Raw genomic sequence first — 18,572 nt, 5'->3', positions numbered from 1 at the left:
AGGAATTTACAAGCTTTAAGACACAAGGCAGGCCATTAGTGGATTTTGTAAAACTCTTTTATGAAGTCAAGATGTCATGAACCTCCCAAATTTGGGCATATTCAAAAATGATGTTTTTTCTCATAAGCTCCTTTTTTTTACAACAACCTGCTAATGTCTAAACTAACATAAAAATCACATGATGAAAAATTATATGATATTCTCAATTGTACACAATGAGGTTTAACTACAGAAAGCTGATACGGAGTAAAAGAGTGGTTTTTATCATGTTTTAAAGTGTACAATGTTAAAAGCACACATATTCTGCTCTCTGAGCGTATCTGAGTGGGCCCTTTTAGTTTTAGTTCCAGTAATACTTAAAGATTTACTTTATATCAATAGCACCTCATAGATGCAACATTTAAACTTTTATTATTATTATTTAGAAAAGACATGAAATGTAAAAAAGTGTAAAGTTGTTATAGATTATATAGGGTCTTATATTTTAATTGGAAAGGATTTAGGTATTTCATGCAAGCATTGGATTAATGAAATAACAGTTTATTTTAGATTATTATTATTATTATTTTCTGGTTCCTAACCTCTCCTCCTCCCGCATGCTTTCAGTGATCATCACTCCAGTCCAGTATGTGTCGGTAATGCAACATGAACTGCTTCTCCGATCCGCCATTAAACATCACAAGAAGAAGTTGTTGTTGTTATTGTGACGTCATAAGGACTCAGCCGCAATTCCGCCGTCTGTTGTGATTCAGTTGATTAAAGGTTTGTGTTTTTCAACGCTTTAACTAAAATATATAAAGCAATACAACACTTTTACACATAAACAACATGGTAATATTACTTGAAATCATTTAGCGTTTGTGATATAAAACGAATATAATGTTGTTCAATCTCATTGTTTATGTGAATTAATCATTAAAACAAGCTAAACTCATCATAACATGAATATGGAGGATTAAATTAAAAACAGTTAGTCATTTATCAGAAGTTAGAAGATAAGCAGTTTTTCATCCATCAATATGCAATAAAGTATCTGTAACAAGAGCTGAAGCAAAAATTAGAAATAGACAAAGAAAAAAATGCATTTTAGGAGTGTTTAAAGTTACTTTATAAAGTTATTTTCCTTATAATGTGTTCAAATCCCAAACATTTATCTTCATCTTTTTGTACATTTAGTTAAGTACTGTATTAATGTCATTGTTGTCTATTAATAACCTCATCATGAGAAATGTGAATACAAATCAAACCTGTGTTTATTGTGGAACATGTCATTTTTGTGTCTTTTTTAGACACAAAATCATCTCTTCATGATCAAATATTTATTTGAAAGTCTAAATATACATTTTTGGCTGATGGAGTCTTACATTTCATTTACCTTCTCTATCCATAAAATGAAAAATATAAAAATAAAAACAATATAATATTAAGCTATCTGTGATCAATTTGAAAATATTAAAAGCTTAATCAATCCACAAGATGGTGAAAGGGTTGAATGCCACCCAAACCTTTTCTTTCACGGGCTAGAGATGAAAATGAAGTATAGTTCAATATTAGTGCTACACAAAATACATCTTAAAAAAGAACAAATACGTCTAGTTATTGCATGCCAATGATTGAAACATGTCTAAGTTATTTCGAGGTTCAAACTAGTTTATTTTATGGCTGCTGCGTTGCGAGCTCCGACACAACATAGTAATGTTTCGTTTGTTTTGTTCACAATTCTTATGTTTTTTGTCTTGGATGTTGTCTGCCTTATTGTCTACGACAGACAAACACTTTTGGACATTGGTTCAGCAATTTCACACCGTAAACCGGACTTCACATTCCTCAATGCCGACCCGCTGTTTACAAACACGCAAGCGGAGCCCTTTGTCTGGGCAGCACGGCCGCGGAAAGGCAAAAGGAAAAGGGGAAACAGAGCCGGCGTTCTCATCAGAGTAAGACGCCGCGCAAATCGACCCCCGCTACCCAGTATTCTACTGGCAAATGTTCAGTCTCTGGATAACAAGCTCTGCGAGCTGAAAGCGCGGATCTCTTTCCAACGAGATACAAGGGACTGCTGCATTATCTGCCTTACGGAAACTTGGATGTCTGCGGAGATTCCAGACTCAGCCATTGAACCTGCGGGGTTCTCCGTGCACCGAGCGGACAGAGCGAAAGACCTCTCAGGTAAAAGCAGAGGAGGTGGTGTATGTTTTATGATCAACAAATCCTGGTGTGATCAGAGGAACGTACATTCTATCAAGTTTTTCTGCTCTCCTGATCTGGAATTTCTTATGCTGCTGTGTCGACCATTCTGGCTACCGAGGGAATTCACAGTGGTCATTATCACTGCTGTGTACATTCCCCCACAAGCCGACACAGACTGGGCACTCAAGGAACTGTATGGGAGTATAAGTGAGCAGGAAACCACGCACCCTGAGGCTGCGTTCATTGTGACCGGGGACTTTAATAAAGCCGGTTTCAAATCAGTCGCACCAAAATACCACCAGCACATTAGTTTCAACACACGAGGGGACTGGGTTTTGGACCATTGCTACTCTCCCTTCCGGGATGGCTACAAATCCCTCCCCCGCCCACCATTTGGCAAATCGGACCACTCTTCCATTCTGCTTCTGCCCGCTTACAGGCAGAAATTGAAACAGGAAGCACCCACCCTCAGAATGATCCAGTGCTGGTCGGACCAATCAGATTCTACGCTACAAGACTGTTTTGATCACACGGACTGGGAGATGTTCCGATCCGCCTCTGATGACGACATCGAGCTTTACGCTGATAGCATAATGTGTTTCATCAGAACGTGTGTAGAGGACGTGGTTCCGACCAGAACAATACGGATCTATCCGAATCAGAAACCTTGGATTAATAGCGATGTTCGCGCGGCACTTAATGTGTGGACCTCCGCTTTTAATTCCGGGAACGCGGAGGAGCATAAACAAGCCAGTTATCTGAAACGCAAAACGCCAGTATAGGAGTAAGATTGAAGGACAGTTTAGCACCACCAACACTAGAAGCATGTGGCAGGGAATTAACATCATCACGGACTTTAAAGGGAATAAAAACTCCGCCATGAACACCGCTGCCTCTCTCCCAGATGAGCTAAATACTTTTTATGCTCGTTTCGAGGGAAATAACACCACCCTCGCGGAGAGAGCTCTGGCGGCTGAAGCTACAGAGGTTAGTTCACTCTCCGTCTCTGTAGCGGATGTAACCCGATCCTTCCGACGGGTGAATATCCACAAAGCCGCGGGCCCAGACGGCATTCCGGGCCGCGTCATCAGAGCGTGCGTGAACCAGCTGGCTGGTGTTTTTACGGACATTTTCAACCTTTCCCTCTCTTTGTCTGTAGTCCCCACATGCTTTAAAACATCCACTATTGTGCCTGTTCCAAAACAATCAAAATTAATTTGCTTAAATGACTGGTGTCCTGTTGCTCTGACCCCCATCATCAGCAAATGCTTTGAGAGACTAATCAGAGATTACATCTGCTCTGTGCTGCCTCTCTCTCTTGACCCGCTGCAGTTTGCTTACCACAACAACCGCTCCACTGATGATGCCATTGCATCTACAATACACACTGCTCTCTCCCACCTGGAAAAAAAGAACACTTATGTGAGAATGCTGTTTGTAGACTACAGCTCAGCATTCAACACCATAGTGCCCTCCAAGCTAGATGAGAAACTCCGGGCTCTGGGCTTAAACAGCTCGCTGTGCAGCTGGATCCTGGACTTCCTGTCAAGCAGACGCCAGGTGGTTAGAATAGGCAGCAACATCTCCTCATCACTGACCCTCAACACTGGAGCCCCTGAGTGTTCTCAGCCCACTACTGTATTCCTTGTACACACATGACTGTGTGGCAACACATAGCTCCAATGCCATCATTAAGTTTGCTGATGACACGACGGTGGTAGGTCTGATCACTGACAATGATGAAACAGCCTACAGAGAGGAGGTGCACACTCTGACACACTGGTGTCAGGAGCACAACCTCTCCCTCTTGTGGTGGACTTCAGAAGAAAAGACAGAGAACACAGTCCCATCACCATCAATGGAGCACCAGTGGAGAGAGTCAGCAGCTTCAAGTTCCTGGGTGTCCACATCACTGAGGAACTCACATGGCCCATCCACTCTGAAGTCGTTGTGAAGAAGGCTCATCAGCGCCTCTTCTTCCTGAGACGGCTGAGGAAGTTTGGAATGAACCGCCACATCCTCACACGGTTCTATACCTGCACTGTAGAGAGCATCCTGACTGGCTGTATCTCCGCCTGGTAACGGCAATAGCACCTCCCACAACCGCAAAGCACTGCAAAGGGTGGTGCGAACTGCCAAACACATCATCGGAGGTGAGCTTCCCTCCCTCCAGGAAATATATACAAGGCGGTGTGTGAAAAAGCTCGGAGGATCATCAGAGACTCCAGCCACCCGAGCCATGTTCTGTTCTCACTGCTACCATCAGGCAGGCGGTATCGCAGCATCAGGACCCGCACCAGCCGACTCCATGATAGCTTCTTTCCCCAAGCAATCAGACTTCTGAACTCTTGATCTCCCACGATCAAAATACATCAGCACTGCACTTTATTACCCTTACTCTTATATCTCACACCGGACTGTCATAAATTATATTATTATTATATTATGTTCTCTCTTAATAACTGACTATCAACCGACAGCTGAATGTCAATACAGTACAATACTGTACATTCTATATTTACTACTATATATACTTTTTTATATATTTTTATTTTTTATTTTTATTGAATAATGTGTATCTATATAGTGCGTATTGTATACTGTACAGTGTATGTTATTATTTGTATATTGTTGAGTGTAATTATGTGTATATCAGATGTTTAAATTGTGTTGTGTTAATTTGATGTTATTGTAAATTGGTATATGTCTCATCACTGTCACGACTGCTATGTTGATCGGAACTGCACCCAAGAATTTCACACACCATTGCACTTGTGTATATGGCTGTGTGACAATAAAGTGATTTGATTTGATTGATTTGATATCTGCCTTTAGAAAATATGGAGAACATTGTCTTCATTAAATTCTCTCTTTCAAATTATTTAAACTCAACTTTGACTTCTCGTCTTCATTGTTCATACTGGTCTCTCTACAAAATTGCTTAATTTGAAAAATAATGATATTTCTTGATTAAAGACAAATGTCACTTCAAGGATTATGGAAATGTATCCAGCAGAGGATGAGATCTGCCAAATTAAAAAATAAAATACCAAGTTTATATAGGTATATTTACATTAATTAGCACCTTCAAAAAATAGTTCACCCAAAAATCAAAATTGTCATGTCTTACTAACCCTTATACTGTTACACACCTGTATGACTTTCTTCCTTCCACTAAACACAAAAGGAGACATTAGGCAGAATAACAGTCTCATTCACCATTCACATTCATTGCATCTTTTGAAAATTGAAGGGTTTGAAACAATATGAGGGTGAGTAAATGATAAGAGTTTTCATTTTTGAGTGAACTACATGTTATATATACAGTACTGTGCAAAAGTTTTAGGTACTTGTGAAAAATGTTGCATAGTGAGGATGTCTTCAAAAATAATGCCATAAATAGTTTTCATTTATCACTTAATGTCATAAAAAGTCCAGTAAACATAAAAAAACTAAATCAATATTTGGTGTGACCACCTTTGCCTTTAAAACAGCACCAATTCTCCTAGGTACACCTGGTCACAGTTTTTCTTGGCTGTTGGCAGATAGGATGTACCAAGCTTCTTGGAGAATTCACCACAGTTCTTCTATCTATTTAGGCTGTCTCAATTTCTTCTGTCTCTTTATGTAATCTCAGACTGACATGATGTTCAGTGGAGGGCTTTGTAGGGGCCATGACATCTGTTGCAGGGCTCCCTGTTCTTCTATTCTAAACTTTTCTATTTGCAAAAGTAATGTTTGGGAGTCTAACATTTATATTTCCTATTGACACACTGAAGCTGAAGATATAAATAACCATCTTAAGACAAATGCTTTTGTGAAACATCTTAAGTGCCAAAGACTTTTGCACAGTACTGTGTGTATGTGTGTATATATATATATATATATATATATATATACACACACACTGGCAGCCAAAAGTTTGGAATAATGTACAGATTTAGCTGTTTCGGAAGGAAATTGGTACTTTAATTCATCAAAGTGTCATTCAGCTGATTACAAAGTATAGTCAGGACATTACTGATGTAAAAAACAGCACCATCACTATTTGAAAAAAGTAATTTTTGATCAAATCTAGACAGGCCCCATTTCCAGCAGCCATCACTCCAACACCATATCCTTGAGTAATCATGCTAAATTGCTAATTTGGTACTAGAAAATCACTTGCCATTATATCAAAGACATTTGAAAGCTATTTGGTTCGTTAAATTGTCTTTGTGTTTGTTTTTGAGTTGCCACAGTATGCAATAGACTGGCATGTCTTAAGGTCAATATTAGGTCAAAAATGGCAACAACAAATAAAGAAACAGCTTTCTCTAGAAACTAGCCAGTCAATCATTGTTTTTTTTTTTTTTTTTTTTTTTTGGAAATGCCCAATTCCCAATGTGCTCTAAGTCCACGTGGTGACGTAGTGACTCGCCTCAATCTGGGTGGCAGAGAACGAATCTCAGTTGCCTCCGCATCTGAGATCGTCAATCCGCGCATTTTATTACGTGGCTTGTTGAGCGCGTTACTGCGGAGACATAGCACGTGTGGAGGCTTCACGCTATTCTCCACGACATCCACGCACAACTCACCACGTGCCCCACCGAGAGCAAACCACATAATGGCGACCACGAGGAGGTTACCCCATGTGAGTCTACCCTCCCTAGCAACTGGGCCAGTTTGTTTGCTTAGGAGACCTGGCTGGAGTCACTCAGCACGCCCTGGGATTCGAACTCCAGCTGAGCTACCCAGGCCCCCAGTCAATCATTGTTTTGAGGAATGAAGGCTATACAATGCTTTAAATTGCCTGAAAATGTCATACAAATGTATACACTACAGTTTTCAAAGACAAAGGACAACTGGCTCTAACAAGGACAGAAAGAGATGTGCAAGGCCAGATGTACAACTAAACAAGAGGATAAGTACATCAGAGTCTCTAGTTTGAGAAATAGACACCTCACATGTCCTCAGCTGACAGCTTCATTGAATTCTACCCGCTCAACACTAGTTTCATGTACAACAGTAAAGAGAAGACTCAGGGGAAGAATTGCAAAGAAAAAGCCACTTTTGAAACAGAAAAACAAAAAGAAAAGGTTAGAGTGGGCAAAGAAACACAGACATTGGACAACAGATAATTGGAAAAGAGTGTTATGGATCTTAACCCCATTGAGCTTTTGTGGGATCAGCTAGACTGTAAGGTGTGTGAAATGTGACCGACAAGACAGCCACATCTATGGCAAGTGCTACAGAAAGCGTTGAGTGAAATGTCACCTGAGTATCTGGACAAACTGACAGCTAGAATGCCAAGGATCTGCAAAGCTGTCATTGCTGCACATGGAGGATTTTTTGATGAGAACTCTTTGAAGTAGTTTAAGTTATGAATGTTTTTTTCAAATTGTAATAGTAATTTTTCACATTATTAATGTCCTGACTATACATTGTGATCAGTTGAATGCCACTTTGGTGAATAAAAGTAACAATTTCTTTCCATAAGAGCAAAATCTGTACATTATTCCAAACTTTTGGCCGCCAGTGTGTGTGTGTGTGTGTGTGTGTGTGTGTGTGTGTGTGTGTGTGTGTGTGTGTATATATATATATATATTAGTTGAAGTCAGAAGTTTACATACACCTTAGCCAAATATATTTAAACTCAGTTTTTCACAATTTCTGACATTTAATTATAGAAAACATTCCCTGTCTTAGGTCAGTTAGGATCACTACTTTATTTTGAGAATGTGAAATGTCAGAATAATAGTAGAGAATGATTTATTCCAGCTTTTATTTCATTCATCACATTCCCAGTGGGTCAGAAGTTTACATACACTTTGTTAGTATTTGGTAGCATTGCCTTTAAATTGTTTAACTTGGGTCAAATGTTTTGGGTAGCCTTCCACAAGCTTCTCACATTAAGTTGCTGGAATTTTGGCCCATTCCTCCAGACAGAACTGGTGTAACTGAGTCATGTTTGTAGGCCTTCTTGCTCGCCAGAGCATGTGAGCGAAGCAGAGCGGTGTGACACTCCACTCAATAACCCGCTCCATGCATGTGCGCTCCACTCAACCGCTCACAGCCCAAGCAGATGCTCTGCTCATGTACTGCTCACGCTCACCTGTAAAAAAGCTTTCGCTCAAATCCTGCTCCGACATTAAATTTCTCTGTAGTATACTTGGTTCCAAACACGTTCACAGGGGGTAGCTACAGTGCCCCGAGCAACTGCCCCTTTGCCCACATGGGCTGAGGTGCCCCTCTGGGTGAAATATAGACTATAGGCCGACATCTATTAAATTATCAAAAGATTAGTAACGTACACATATGAAATTATGTGATTGTATTGTTGTGTTTTAGTATATAAAGTTATATGCTAAGAATATGCGAAAAAAGAATTTCACTGTATATATGCAAAATGTATAATATGTGACAAATAAAGGCTTCTTCTATAAATTCTGGCTGTTTTTTGTTTATTTTGGACTGGTTTAAAACTGCTGTTAGATAATCGGGCCTACCAGACCTTCCTTTTCATTTGTAATCAGTCAAATATTTCTCTGTTAGCACATATGTCATTGAACATCTTCAAATAATGCCTTAACATTTTTTTTTCAGTTCTAAATTACCTTTATTTACTTTAAACAAGTCATCAAACATGCCTCTACAAGTGATAAAACATGTGCGCGTTGGCACGGAAACTCGCATATGCGCAAATTTGTGCTTTTCAGTTTAAACTGGACCCGAGTGATACAACCGACCCAGAAAACCACAATCCTTTCAACTTTAAAGTTTGTTTGAGTCGGTACCAGGAAAAATATTGCAGGTAAAAGTGAAATTCATAATTGTTTTTCGGTTGTCTCAATGGAATGATTGTACTGTAGATTTGATACATTAATATGTTTCTGATTTAATGCTATCAGACTGTTGTGTCTGTAAATTAAAATGAGCAATTTCTCATCCTAATTTTGTGTTCAGTTTTAAAGGGTTTATTAAGTTATCCAGAAAACAGCAGTGAATGTTTTTCTCTTTCTCAGTATTGTTGCTTTATTTATATTCCCTACAATTTTATATGTACGAATCACATGCAATCTAAAGGACTGTGGTTGTTTATATAATAATTATTATATTAGTAGATACCATGTGCCCCTTTGTTTTTCCTTGATATTTTTAAAGCAGCAGAATGTAATGTTTAATGTGTGTGTTCATGTATTTCATGTCTTTTATTTTGAAAAGTTTAGTTCCTGTTTCATGTCATGTGTTCCTGGTCATGTGATGTCCTGTTTTCCCTCCATGTTCATGTATCTTGTTTCCATTGGTTCGTTGTTTGATTATCTTGTTTAGAGTTCTTAGTGTTTAATGGTTATCTTTGTCATGTGTTCTCCCATGTCCAAGTATTTAAGCCCTCATGTTTTCCATTGTCGTTGGTCAGGTATTGTGTGTTTGGTAACCTTGTCAAGTTAGGTCAGTTCATTGTTTATAGTCAAGTCAAGTTCATGTTTATGTTTCACGTTTATAGTTAGTTTTTTTGGGGGGGATTTCACGTTTGTTAATAAAATTGCACTTGGGTTCTTCACTTCATCGTCATCGTCTTTGTCATTGCCAGCGCCAGCAGCATCATTACACAGAAAGTGAATCTGGACTTTATATGCGTCAAACGATCATGTCTTGTGCATGCGCTCTTTATACGTACAGCAAGGTTTAACCATGGATTTAACAAATAAAAAGCAATCGTCCCGCATAAAGTGAGATTTTGTCCAATATAAATACAGGTGCATCTCAATAAATTAGAATGTCGTGGAAAAGTTCATTTATTTCAGTAATTCAACTCAAATTGTGAAACTCGTGTATTAAATAAATTCAATGCACACAGACTGAAGTAGTTTAAGTCTTCGGTTCTTTTAATTGTGATGATTTTGGCTCACATTTAACAAAAACCCACCAATTCACTATCTCAACAAATTAGAATATGGTGACATGCCAATCAGCTAATCAACTCAAAACACCTGCAAAGGTTTCCTGAGCCTTCAAAATGGTCTCTCAGTTTGGTTCACTAGGCTACACAATCATGGGGAAGACTGCTGATCTGACAGTTGTCCAGAAGACAATCATTGACACCCTTCACAAGGAGGGTAAGCCACAAACATTCATTGCCAAAGAAGCTGGCTGTTTACAGAGTGCTGTATCCAAGCATGTTAACAGAAAGTTGAGTGGAAGGAAAAAGTGTGGAAGAAAAAGATGCACCACCAACCGAGAGAACCGCAGCCTTATGAGGATTGTCAAGCAAAATCGATTCAAGAATTTGGGTGAACTTCACAAGGAATGGACTGAGGCTGGGGTCAAGGCATCAAGAGCCACCACACACAGACGTGTCAAGGAATTTGGCTACAGTTGTCGTATTCCTCTTGTTAAGCCACTCCTGAACCACAGACAACGTCAGAGGCGTCTTACCTGGGCTAAGGAGAAGAAGAACTGGACTGTTGCCCAGTGGTCCAAAGTCCTCTTTTCAGATGAGAGCAAGTTTTGTATTTCATTTGGAAACCAAGGTCCTAGAGTCTAGAGGAAGGGTGGAGAAGCTCATAGCTTCAAGTTGCTTGAAGTCCAGTGTTAAGTTTCCACAGTCTGTGATGATTTGGGGTGCAATGTCATCTGCTGGTGTTGGTCCATTTTGTTTTTTTGAAAACCAAAGTCACTGCACCCGTTTACCAAGAAATTTTGGAGCACTTCATGCTTCCTTCTGCTGACCAGCTTTCTAAAGATGCTGATTTCATTTTCCAGCAGGATTTGGCACCTGCCCACACTGCCAAAAGCACCAAAAGTTGGTTAAATGACCATGGTGTTGGTGTGCTTGACTGGCCAGCAAACTCACCAGACCTGAACCCCATAGAGAATCTATGGGGTATTGTCAAGAGGAAAATGAGAAACAAGAGACCAAAAAATGCAGATGAGCTGAAGGCCACTGTCAAAGAAACCTGGGCTTCCATACCACCTCAGCAGTGCCACAAACTGATCACCTCCATGCCACGCCGAATTGAGGCAGTAATTAAAGCAAAAGGAGCCCCTACCAAGTACTGAGTACATATACAGTAAATGAACATACTTCCCAGAAGGCCAACAATTCACTAAAAAAAATTTTTTATTGGTCTTATGATGTATTCTAATTTGTTGAGATAGTGAATTGGTGGGTTTTTGTTAAATGTGAGCCAAAATCATCACAATTAAAAGAACCAAAGACTTAAACTACTTCAGTCTGTGTGCATTGAATTTATTTAATACACGAGTTTCACAATTTGAGTTGAATTACTGAAATAAATAAACTTTTCCATGACATTCCAATTTATTGAGATGCACCTGTATTAGATGATATCATGTTTAATGATCCCAAAACAAATAAAAATTATTTAATTCACACTGTCTTTAAGAAAAGTTTTTTTTTCCTAATGTAAAATCGTTTATAGCTTTTTTTTTTCTCTGCGCATGAATGCAGCAAGCGATGTTGAAGATGTTATGTGCAACCACTAATCTCAGTTTTTTTACGTTTCACTTATCATTAAGGTGTGGATTTGGCTTTGGGAGACTGACCAGCAGTTATGAGCACTTTATCCTGAAGCAGAAATCGAAAGCAACAGGCGGTCGATTAAGTGAGGTAATTCCACTATGAAATTTTCTATGCGAGAGCGGAAATCTTTACTAATCAAATGCTCAATTGTACAATGGAGGCATGAAAGCAGAATGCTCCACCTGCAAATTAGGACACACTGATCTGCAAGATCATACATGTTTATTGGTTTTGATACAGGGATTTTTTGTGTGTGTTCACCAGGATTCAAGGAAAAATGCTTTGCCAATATACAGTATTATTAAGCGTACATATTCAGTTGAGGGTGCTCTAACGTTCGCAACCCTGCAGAACCGGGCCTGCATCTAGCTGGCAGCTGCACTTACATGATGGCAAAACAACAAGATACCATACTTATCTATTAATTTATTATCGAACAGTAGTGTAGCCTACTAGCTCACCTTTTGCCGCACTACCATGTTCGCGTAGCACATCCTCATGCTCTCTGGCAATGTGACGCGTACAATTCCAATAGGAATATTTGCTAATTCTCACGGTCTCTCCACAGTCCACACTCCCTTTCGATTTCCTCATTCTTAACTTTGATTTATACTTTGCATTTATTTAGGCTATAAGGTTTGCAACTTCACTAAAACAATGTTAGACCTCCATAACCTCAGGCCTATTGCTTATTTCGCAGATTCCCAAACCAGCATATCACGAAGCGCATTCTGGGTTGAGCGAGCGGCACTGATCGGCCTGAGAGAGCGGATTGGAATCTTCAAAAAGGTGCTCTCCGCCCAGGTGGAATTATCACCACTCCACTCAATGCTCCACTCACATGCTCTGTTGCTCGTACATGCTTTTTCAGTTCTGCCCGCAAATTTTCTATCGGATTCAGGTCAGGGCTTTGTGATGGCCACTCCAATACCTTGACTTTGTTGTCCTTAGGCCATTTTGCCACAACTTTGGATGTATGTTTAGGTCAGTGTCTATATGGAAGACCCATTTGTGACCAAGCTTTAACTTCTTGGCTGATGTCTTGAGATGTTGCTTCAATATATCCAAATAATTTTCCTTCCTAATGATGCCATCTATTTTGTGAAGTGCACCAGTCCCTCCTGCAGCAAAGCACCCCCACAACATGATGCTGCCACCTCCATGCTTCAGGGTTGGGATGGTGTTCTTCGGCTTGCAAGCCTCACCCTTTTTCCTCCAAATATAATGATGGTCATTATGGCCAAACAGTTAAATTTTTGTTTCATTAGACCAGAGGACATTTCTCCAGAAAGTAAGTTCTTTGTCCCCATGTGCACTTGCAAACAGTAGTCTGGATTTTTTTATGGCGGTTTTGGAGCAGTGGCTTCTTCCTTGCTGAGCAGCCTTTCTGGTTATGTCGATATAGGACTCGTTTTACTGTGGATATAGATACTTGTCTACTTGTTTCCTCCAGCATCTTCACAAGGTCCTTTGCTGTTGTTCTGGGATTGATTTGCACTTTTTGCTCCAAACTACGTTCATCTCTAGGAGACAGAATGCATCTCCTTCCTGAGCGGTATGATGGCTGCGTGGTCCCATGGTGTTAATATTTGCGTACTATTGTTTGTACAGATGAACGTGGTACTTTCAGGCATTTGGAAATAGCTCCCAAGGATGAACCAGACTTGTTGAGGTCCACAATTTTATTCTGAGGTCACGAATGATTTCTTTTGATTTTCCCATGATGTCAAGCAAAGAGGCACTAAGTTTGAAGATAGGCCTTAAAATACATCCACAAGTACACCTCCAATTCAGTACACCTCCTATCAGAAGCTAATTGGCTAATTGTATAAAGGCTTGACATCATTTTCTGAAATTTTCCAAGCTGCTTAAAGGCACAGTTAACTTAGTGTATGTAAACTTCTGACCCACTGGAATTGTGATACGGTATATTCAATTAAAAGTGAGACGATCTGTCTGTAAACAATTGTTGGAAAGATGACTTGTGTCATGCACAAGTAGATGTCCTAAATGACTTGCCAAAAGTATAGTTTGCTAATATTAAATCTGTGGAGTGGTTAAAAAATTTGTTTTAATGACTTCAACCTAAGTGAATGTAAACTTCTAACTTGAACTGTAGATGTCTACTGCCTCCTGGTGGAAGTTGTTGTGCTTGTCTGCCTATAGGCTATATTTTTTAGACTTGGGATCGATGCCTTTTTCACTCACCGATAATCAGAAAATTTTCCAGATGCATTTTTTTTCAGATATAAATAGGGCTATTGATGCTGCAACAAACCCTTAAATCTACTGCAAAGGCTTACCAGTATTCAGTGTCATATACTGAAACACCACTAGATGGAGCCATAATAGGTTGCTTGTTTGTGAATTTATGAGCTATCGAGGTGTTTTTGAGTTGACCCACAACACCTCAGTAAGTTTCTGTTCTTTTAGAGAAATGTTTTTCTGTCAGCTAAAGACTTGTCTCTGAATTTCTGAACATTCTGAGGGGGTGGGCATTTTCTCTATCGGACATTGGGCCTCATTCACTAACTGTGCGAATGCACGTATTTGTGCATGAAATATGCGTACAAAGGTTTTCAGAAAACAATCATGATTCAATAAGTTTGTAGTAAAATTTACTGTAAGTTTACAAAATAAATTGGACCAATTGAAACCACACATATGGAAAATAGTGGAAACATTAAATAAAAAAATAATAAAAAATATCCACACTATAATGAATTATGTGCATATGTGCACTTTAGCTTGAGCTGGGTTCTGGTTCTGCCTGTTCGCGCTCACTGATAGAGCACACTAACCATGTCCCTTTTTTGGCAGATCTGCTCCTCCATATTTCCTGATTCACCCCTGCAGTGAAGACACGCCCACAGGAATTCACCAATAAATGCTGTGATTATTTCCATCATCTGACAAGTGAAGGAATAAAAAAGGTGGTTTATAAAGAGGAGCAACTCCAAGTGTGACAACTGATGTCTACTGACATACTGTTGCAAAAATGAAGACTGTTAAAGAGGAGTTTAAAGAGGAGCTTGAAGACATCAGTATTACAGAACCATGCAGAATGAAACATGAAGATACTGAGGAACAAAGAGGTTGGTGTTCATTCTTGATCCTTCATTATAACTGTTTTGAAGAACATTGAGGTAATAAAACTTCATACAGTTCACTAGATCTGGAATCTGTAGTTAGAAATTAATTAAGTAAATTTAGCTAGAAATAAATTAAGTAAATTTATAGTTAAACAAACACATCATACCAGAATCTACATGAGAATGAGAGAACTAAACTTCAGCATATCAAATATCACAAAGTAGAAAGTTGCCCTTTGCTGCTTCCTGCCATTGAATAGGGATTCAATTGTATTTGATTTATTTATAGTCAAATTTGTCTCAATTTACTATGTTCATTTTAGAATTGACAGAAGTAAAAGAAGAAAGTCAAGGACTGAATGACGTGGAGAAGAAACACCATCAGTATCAGACATATGAAAATTTCATGACTGGTGAAGAATCTTGTAGTGGCTCAAAGACTGAAAATAATTTCTCACAGAAAAGAACTCAAAGAACAAGAGACAAAAAATATTTTGCCTGCTCTCACTGTGGAAAGAGTTTTACCACAAAACAAATCCTTAACGTTCACTTAAAATTTCACACTGAAGTAAAGCCTTTCACCTGCCATCAGTGTGAAAAGAGTTTTGTACAAAAAGGAGATCTAAAGCGTCACATGAGAATTCACACTGGAGAGAAATCTTTCACCTGCTCTCAGTGTGGAAAGAGTTTCACACATGAAAGAAACCTTAACACACACTTAAAACTTCACACTGGAGAGAAGCCTTTCTCGTGCTTTCAATGTGGAAAACGTTTTGCAGTTAAAAGAGGCCTTCAGGGTCACATGAGAATTCACACAGGAGACAAGCCTCACACATGCCCTCAATGTGGCAAGTGTTTCATAGAGAAAGGAAATCTTCAGCGTCACGTAAGAATTCACACTGGAGAGAAGCCTTTCAAATGCCTTCAATGTGGAAAGTGTTTCAAGCAATCAGGCTCTCTCACACTTCATCTGCGCTCTCACTCTGGATTAAAGCCATTTAACTGTGATCAGTGTGGCATGACATTTATGTGGCCATCACAACTAAAGGCACACATGCCAACTCACACAAATGAAAAGCCTTACGTGTGTTCTTTTTGTGGAAAGAGTTTCGTTTCATCATCAATCCTGAAAACTCACGTGAGAGTTCATACTGGAGAGAAGCCATTCAAATGCACTTCATGCGGGAAGAGTTTCACCCAATCAAATAATCTAAAGTTTCATTTAAAAAAGGGCTGTCCAAAATTGTTATTGTGACCAAAGTTAATTTCACTGTCAACACTTAGGTATTTAATGTAGCACAGATTCAGTTTACTAGATACAATTTAGTTTGAAAGTCAAATAATAATAATAACAAATAAATAAAGAACCACAAATGTTAGGAACAGAAGTATGCCTATGCATACACTGCAAAACATATTTTCTTAATTAGTATTTTTGTCTTGTTTTCCTGTAAAAATATCTAAACATTCTTAATACAAGATATATTTCCTAGGGATGTGCGAGACTAATTGACTAATCGGTACTGATGCTGCTAGATACTCATTGACACCAGAATTACTAGTCGTAATTTTATTTTTCCCCATTAAACTGTTGAACATTTTTACACATTTACGTTTGGCTTTATATTTTTACAAAGGCTGCGCTTAAATTACTGTCCTGTTAATGCTACATTTGAAATATAATTAATAATACGATAATTAAAAAGAGGATATCTGGAGCAGATACAAAGCGTAATTTCACCTCAGGCCACGCATGTTTCTTCCCTCTCTCACTCATGGCGCGTGCAGGAAAATGTCCTCTCGCAAGACGAGCAGAGTAGCTATGGAAATCCCTTCGGTGGTGGTGCAGGAAGATGATTTTAGAAACGTTGGCTTGCAAGTTGCCATGATGTTTTCACATTTGAGTCTTCTTTACATCTGTGCATACTTGCAAGTTATTTTAACACTGAGCGTGCTTTTTCAAGTGCAGGATTATCGGCTCAGGTGAGTCAGGTCCCGTCTTTCACCGGACCATGTTGACATGTCGTGAAATACGTGCAAATTTTCAGCGCTTTTTTTTCTCTCTCGTAGATATGGCATATGTGAAACATTTTCAACAATGTCCTGACTGTTTTAATAATGTATGCTAAGTAACTTTTACTTGGTGAATTCAGTTTAGAACAAGCTATTAGGGTTGCTCTATTAGTCCTGCACTATTCATTCAATTGTTTTCAATAAATGCCTGTATTCTCTAACATTGATTCAGTCAATGCGTGTCGTTCTATATTTAATATACATCATAATGCAAGGCAAGCACGTTGCAGATAAATGCCCCTTTTCAGCATAATTTATTGTCGGATTTGGCTATAGGAATTGACATATTGACACAATGACATATTTTTCATGGGTCCCATAAACACACAATTTTCTGAGGGTTTCTTCCTTTTAGACTAGTCAGCTAGTCGACTCCAAAATTTACATTTAAACGTCAGTGAAATTAATCGCTCCGCACATCACTAATATTTGCTTGACATGCAAAATGTCTTAAGATATCAAGTCTTGTTTTGAGAGAAATCTGACTGGTGAGATCTTCCTATTTGCCAATGAGATAGAAAAATAAAAAAAAATTAAAAGGGAAAACAAATGTATTTTTCTGACCCCATTGGCAATTTTTTTTCTTCTTATTTTAAGCATGAAGTTCACTATATAGACTGAATTTCTTAAACTTAATTAGACGTAATTTCTTATGCCATTTTGCTTGTCAAGTAAATGTTGTTTTATGAATGTTTAGATATTTAGCATTTCACATAAAAATAGTGAATTAAATTAGGGTTCAATTCATGTATTATTAATATGTCACAAATAATTTGATTTTGATCAACATGATACAATGAACCTGACTGCCTTTGCATGTAAACTTTTCCAGCATTATTACCGGCTTATAACATGTGCGCACGTGTTGTACCCAAAGTTGTTTACATTTCGAAGTCAAAAGCAGATAATTATAAGTCTCATGTAATCACAGGTTTCTTACGTTGCCGGTTTTTTGAATAAGTTGTTTTTTGATAGTTATGACTCATAACTTATTTGCGTTGCTGTGCATGTCATGCTCAGTGTTGGCTGGGAGAGGCAGCTGTTAAACTTACTGCTGCTGTTTCTGCCTCACAAATCCACAGATTTGTACGGTGATGCCGGCGTAAATAAAACGACATGTTTGATGTACTGTAGCACCAGGACATTTCATCGTTGTTTGGCAGATTTGACAAGCTGTACTGCTACAATACAATCTACTTGCCATTTGTCATCGACCTTCTCACCTATGTACTGTAAGTTTGGTGCTCTGATGTCCTGTGAGTGCTCATTGCCACCTCTCGTGGTAAGAGACTGTTCTGCAGCTATCAATATTGCGCTGATTAGTTTTAATTACACTATATTGTGTTTGTTTATGTATCGTAAGATATATATGGTATTGAATCGTGAGCATTGTATCATACGATACAATATTTTTTACACCCCTACTCAATACTGTACATAAACTCAGCAAAAAATGAAACGTCCCTTTTTCAGGACACTGTATTTTAAAGATGATTTTGTAAAAATCCAAATAACTTTACAGATCTTTATTGTAAAGGGTTTAAACAATGTTTTCCATGCTTGTTCAATGAACCATATACAATTAATGAACATGCACCAGTGGAACAGCTTACAGACGGTAGGCAATTGTGGTCACAGTTATAAAAACTTAGGACACTAAAGAGACCTTTCTACTGACTCTGAAAAATACC

At 38.6% G+C, this 18,572-nt stretch overlaps 2 protein-coding genes across 2 annotated transcripts in view; both read left to right on the top strand.

The window, feature by feature from the left end:
- The first annotated feature begins 700 nt into the window (after positions 1-700).
- LOC127440568 (zinc finger protein 585A-like) overlaps positions 701-18,572 on the top strand; it is a 44,583-nt gene continuing 26,711 nt past the window's right edge. Inside the window, exons 1-5 of the mRNA XM_051697245.1 lie at positions 701-762; positions 11,713-11,803; positions 12,417-12,505; positions 14,537-14,811; positions 15,132-16,043. Coding sequence (XP_051553205.1) covers positions 14,715-14,811; positions 15,132-16,043 — 1,009 coding nt within the window. The 5' untranslated portion in view covers positions 701-762; positions 11,713-11,803; positions 12,417-12,505; positions 14,537-14,714. The remainder of the gene's footprint in view (positions 763-11,712; positions 11,804-12,416; positions 12,506-14,536; positions 14,812-15,131; positions 16,044-18,572) is intronic.
- Positions 14,775-18,572, top strand: part of LOC127440828 (gastrula zinc finger protein XlCGF8.2DB-like) — a 63,241-nt gene continuing 59,443 nt past the window's right edge. The window contains exon 1 of the mRNA XM_051697778.1: positions 14,775-14,811. The gene's annotated coding sequence lies outside the window, so the exon portion shown is untranslated. The remainder of the gene's footprint in view (positions 14,812-18,572) is intronic.

This window comes from Myxocyprinus asiaticus, chromosome 5 (assembly GCF_019703515.2).
Source record: "Myxocyprinus asiaticus isolate MX2 ecotype Aquarium Trade chromosome 5, UBuf_Myxa_2, whole genome shotgun sequence".
Lineage (NCBI taxonomy): Eukaryota > Metazoa > Chordata > Actinopteri > Cypriniformes > Catostomidae > Myxocyprinus > Myxocyprinus asiaticus.
The sequence above is the reverse complement of the archived record's forward strand: the minus strand, read 5'-3'. Positions and strand labels throughout refer to the sequence as shown.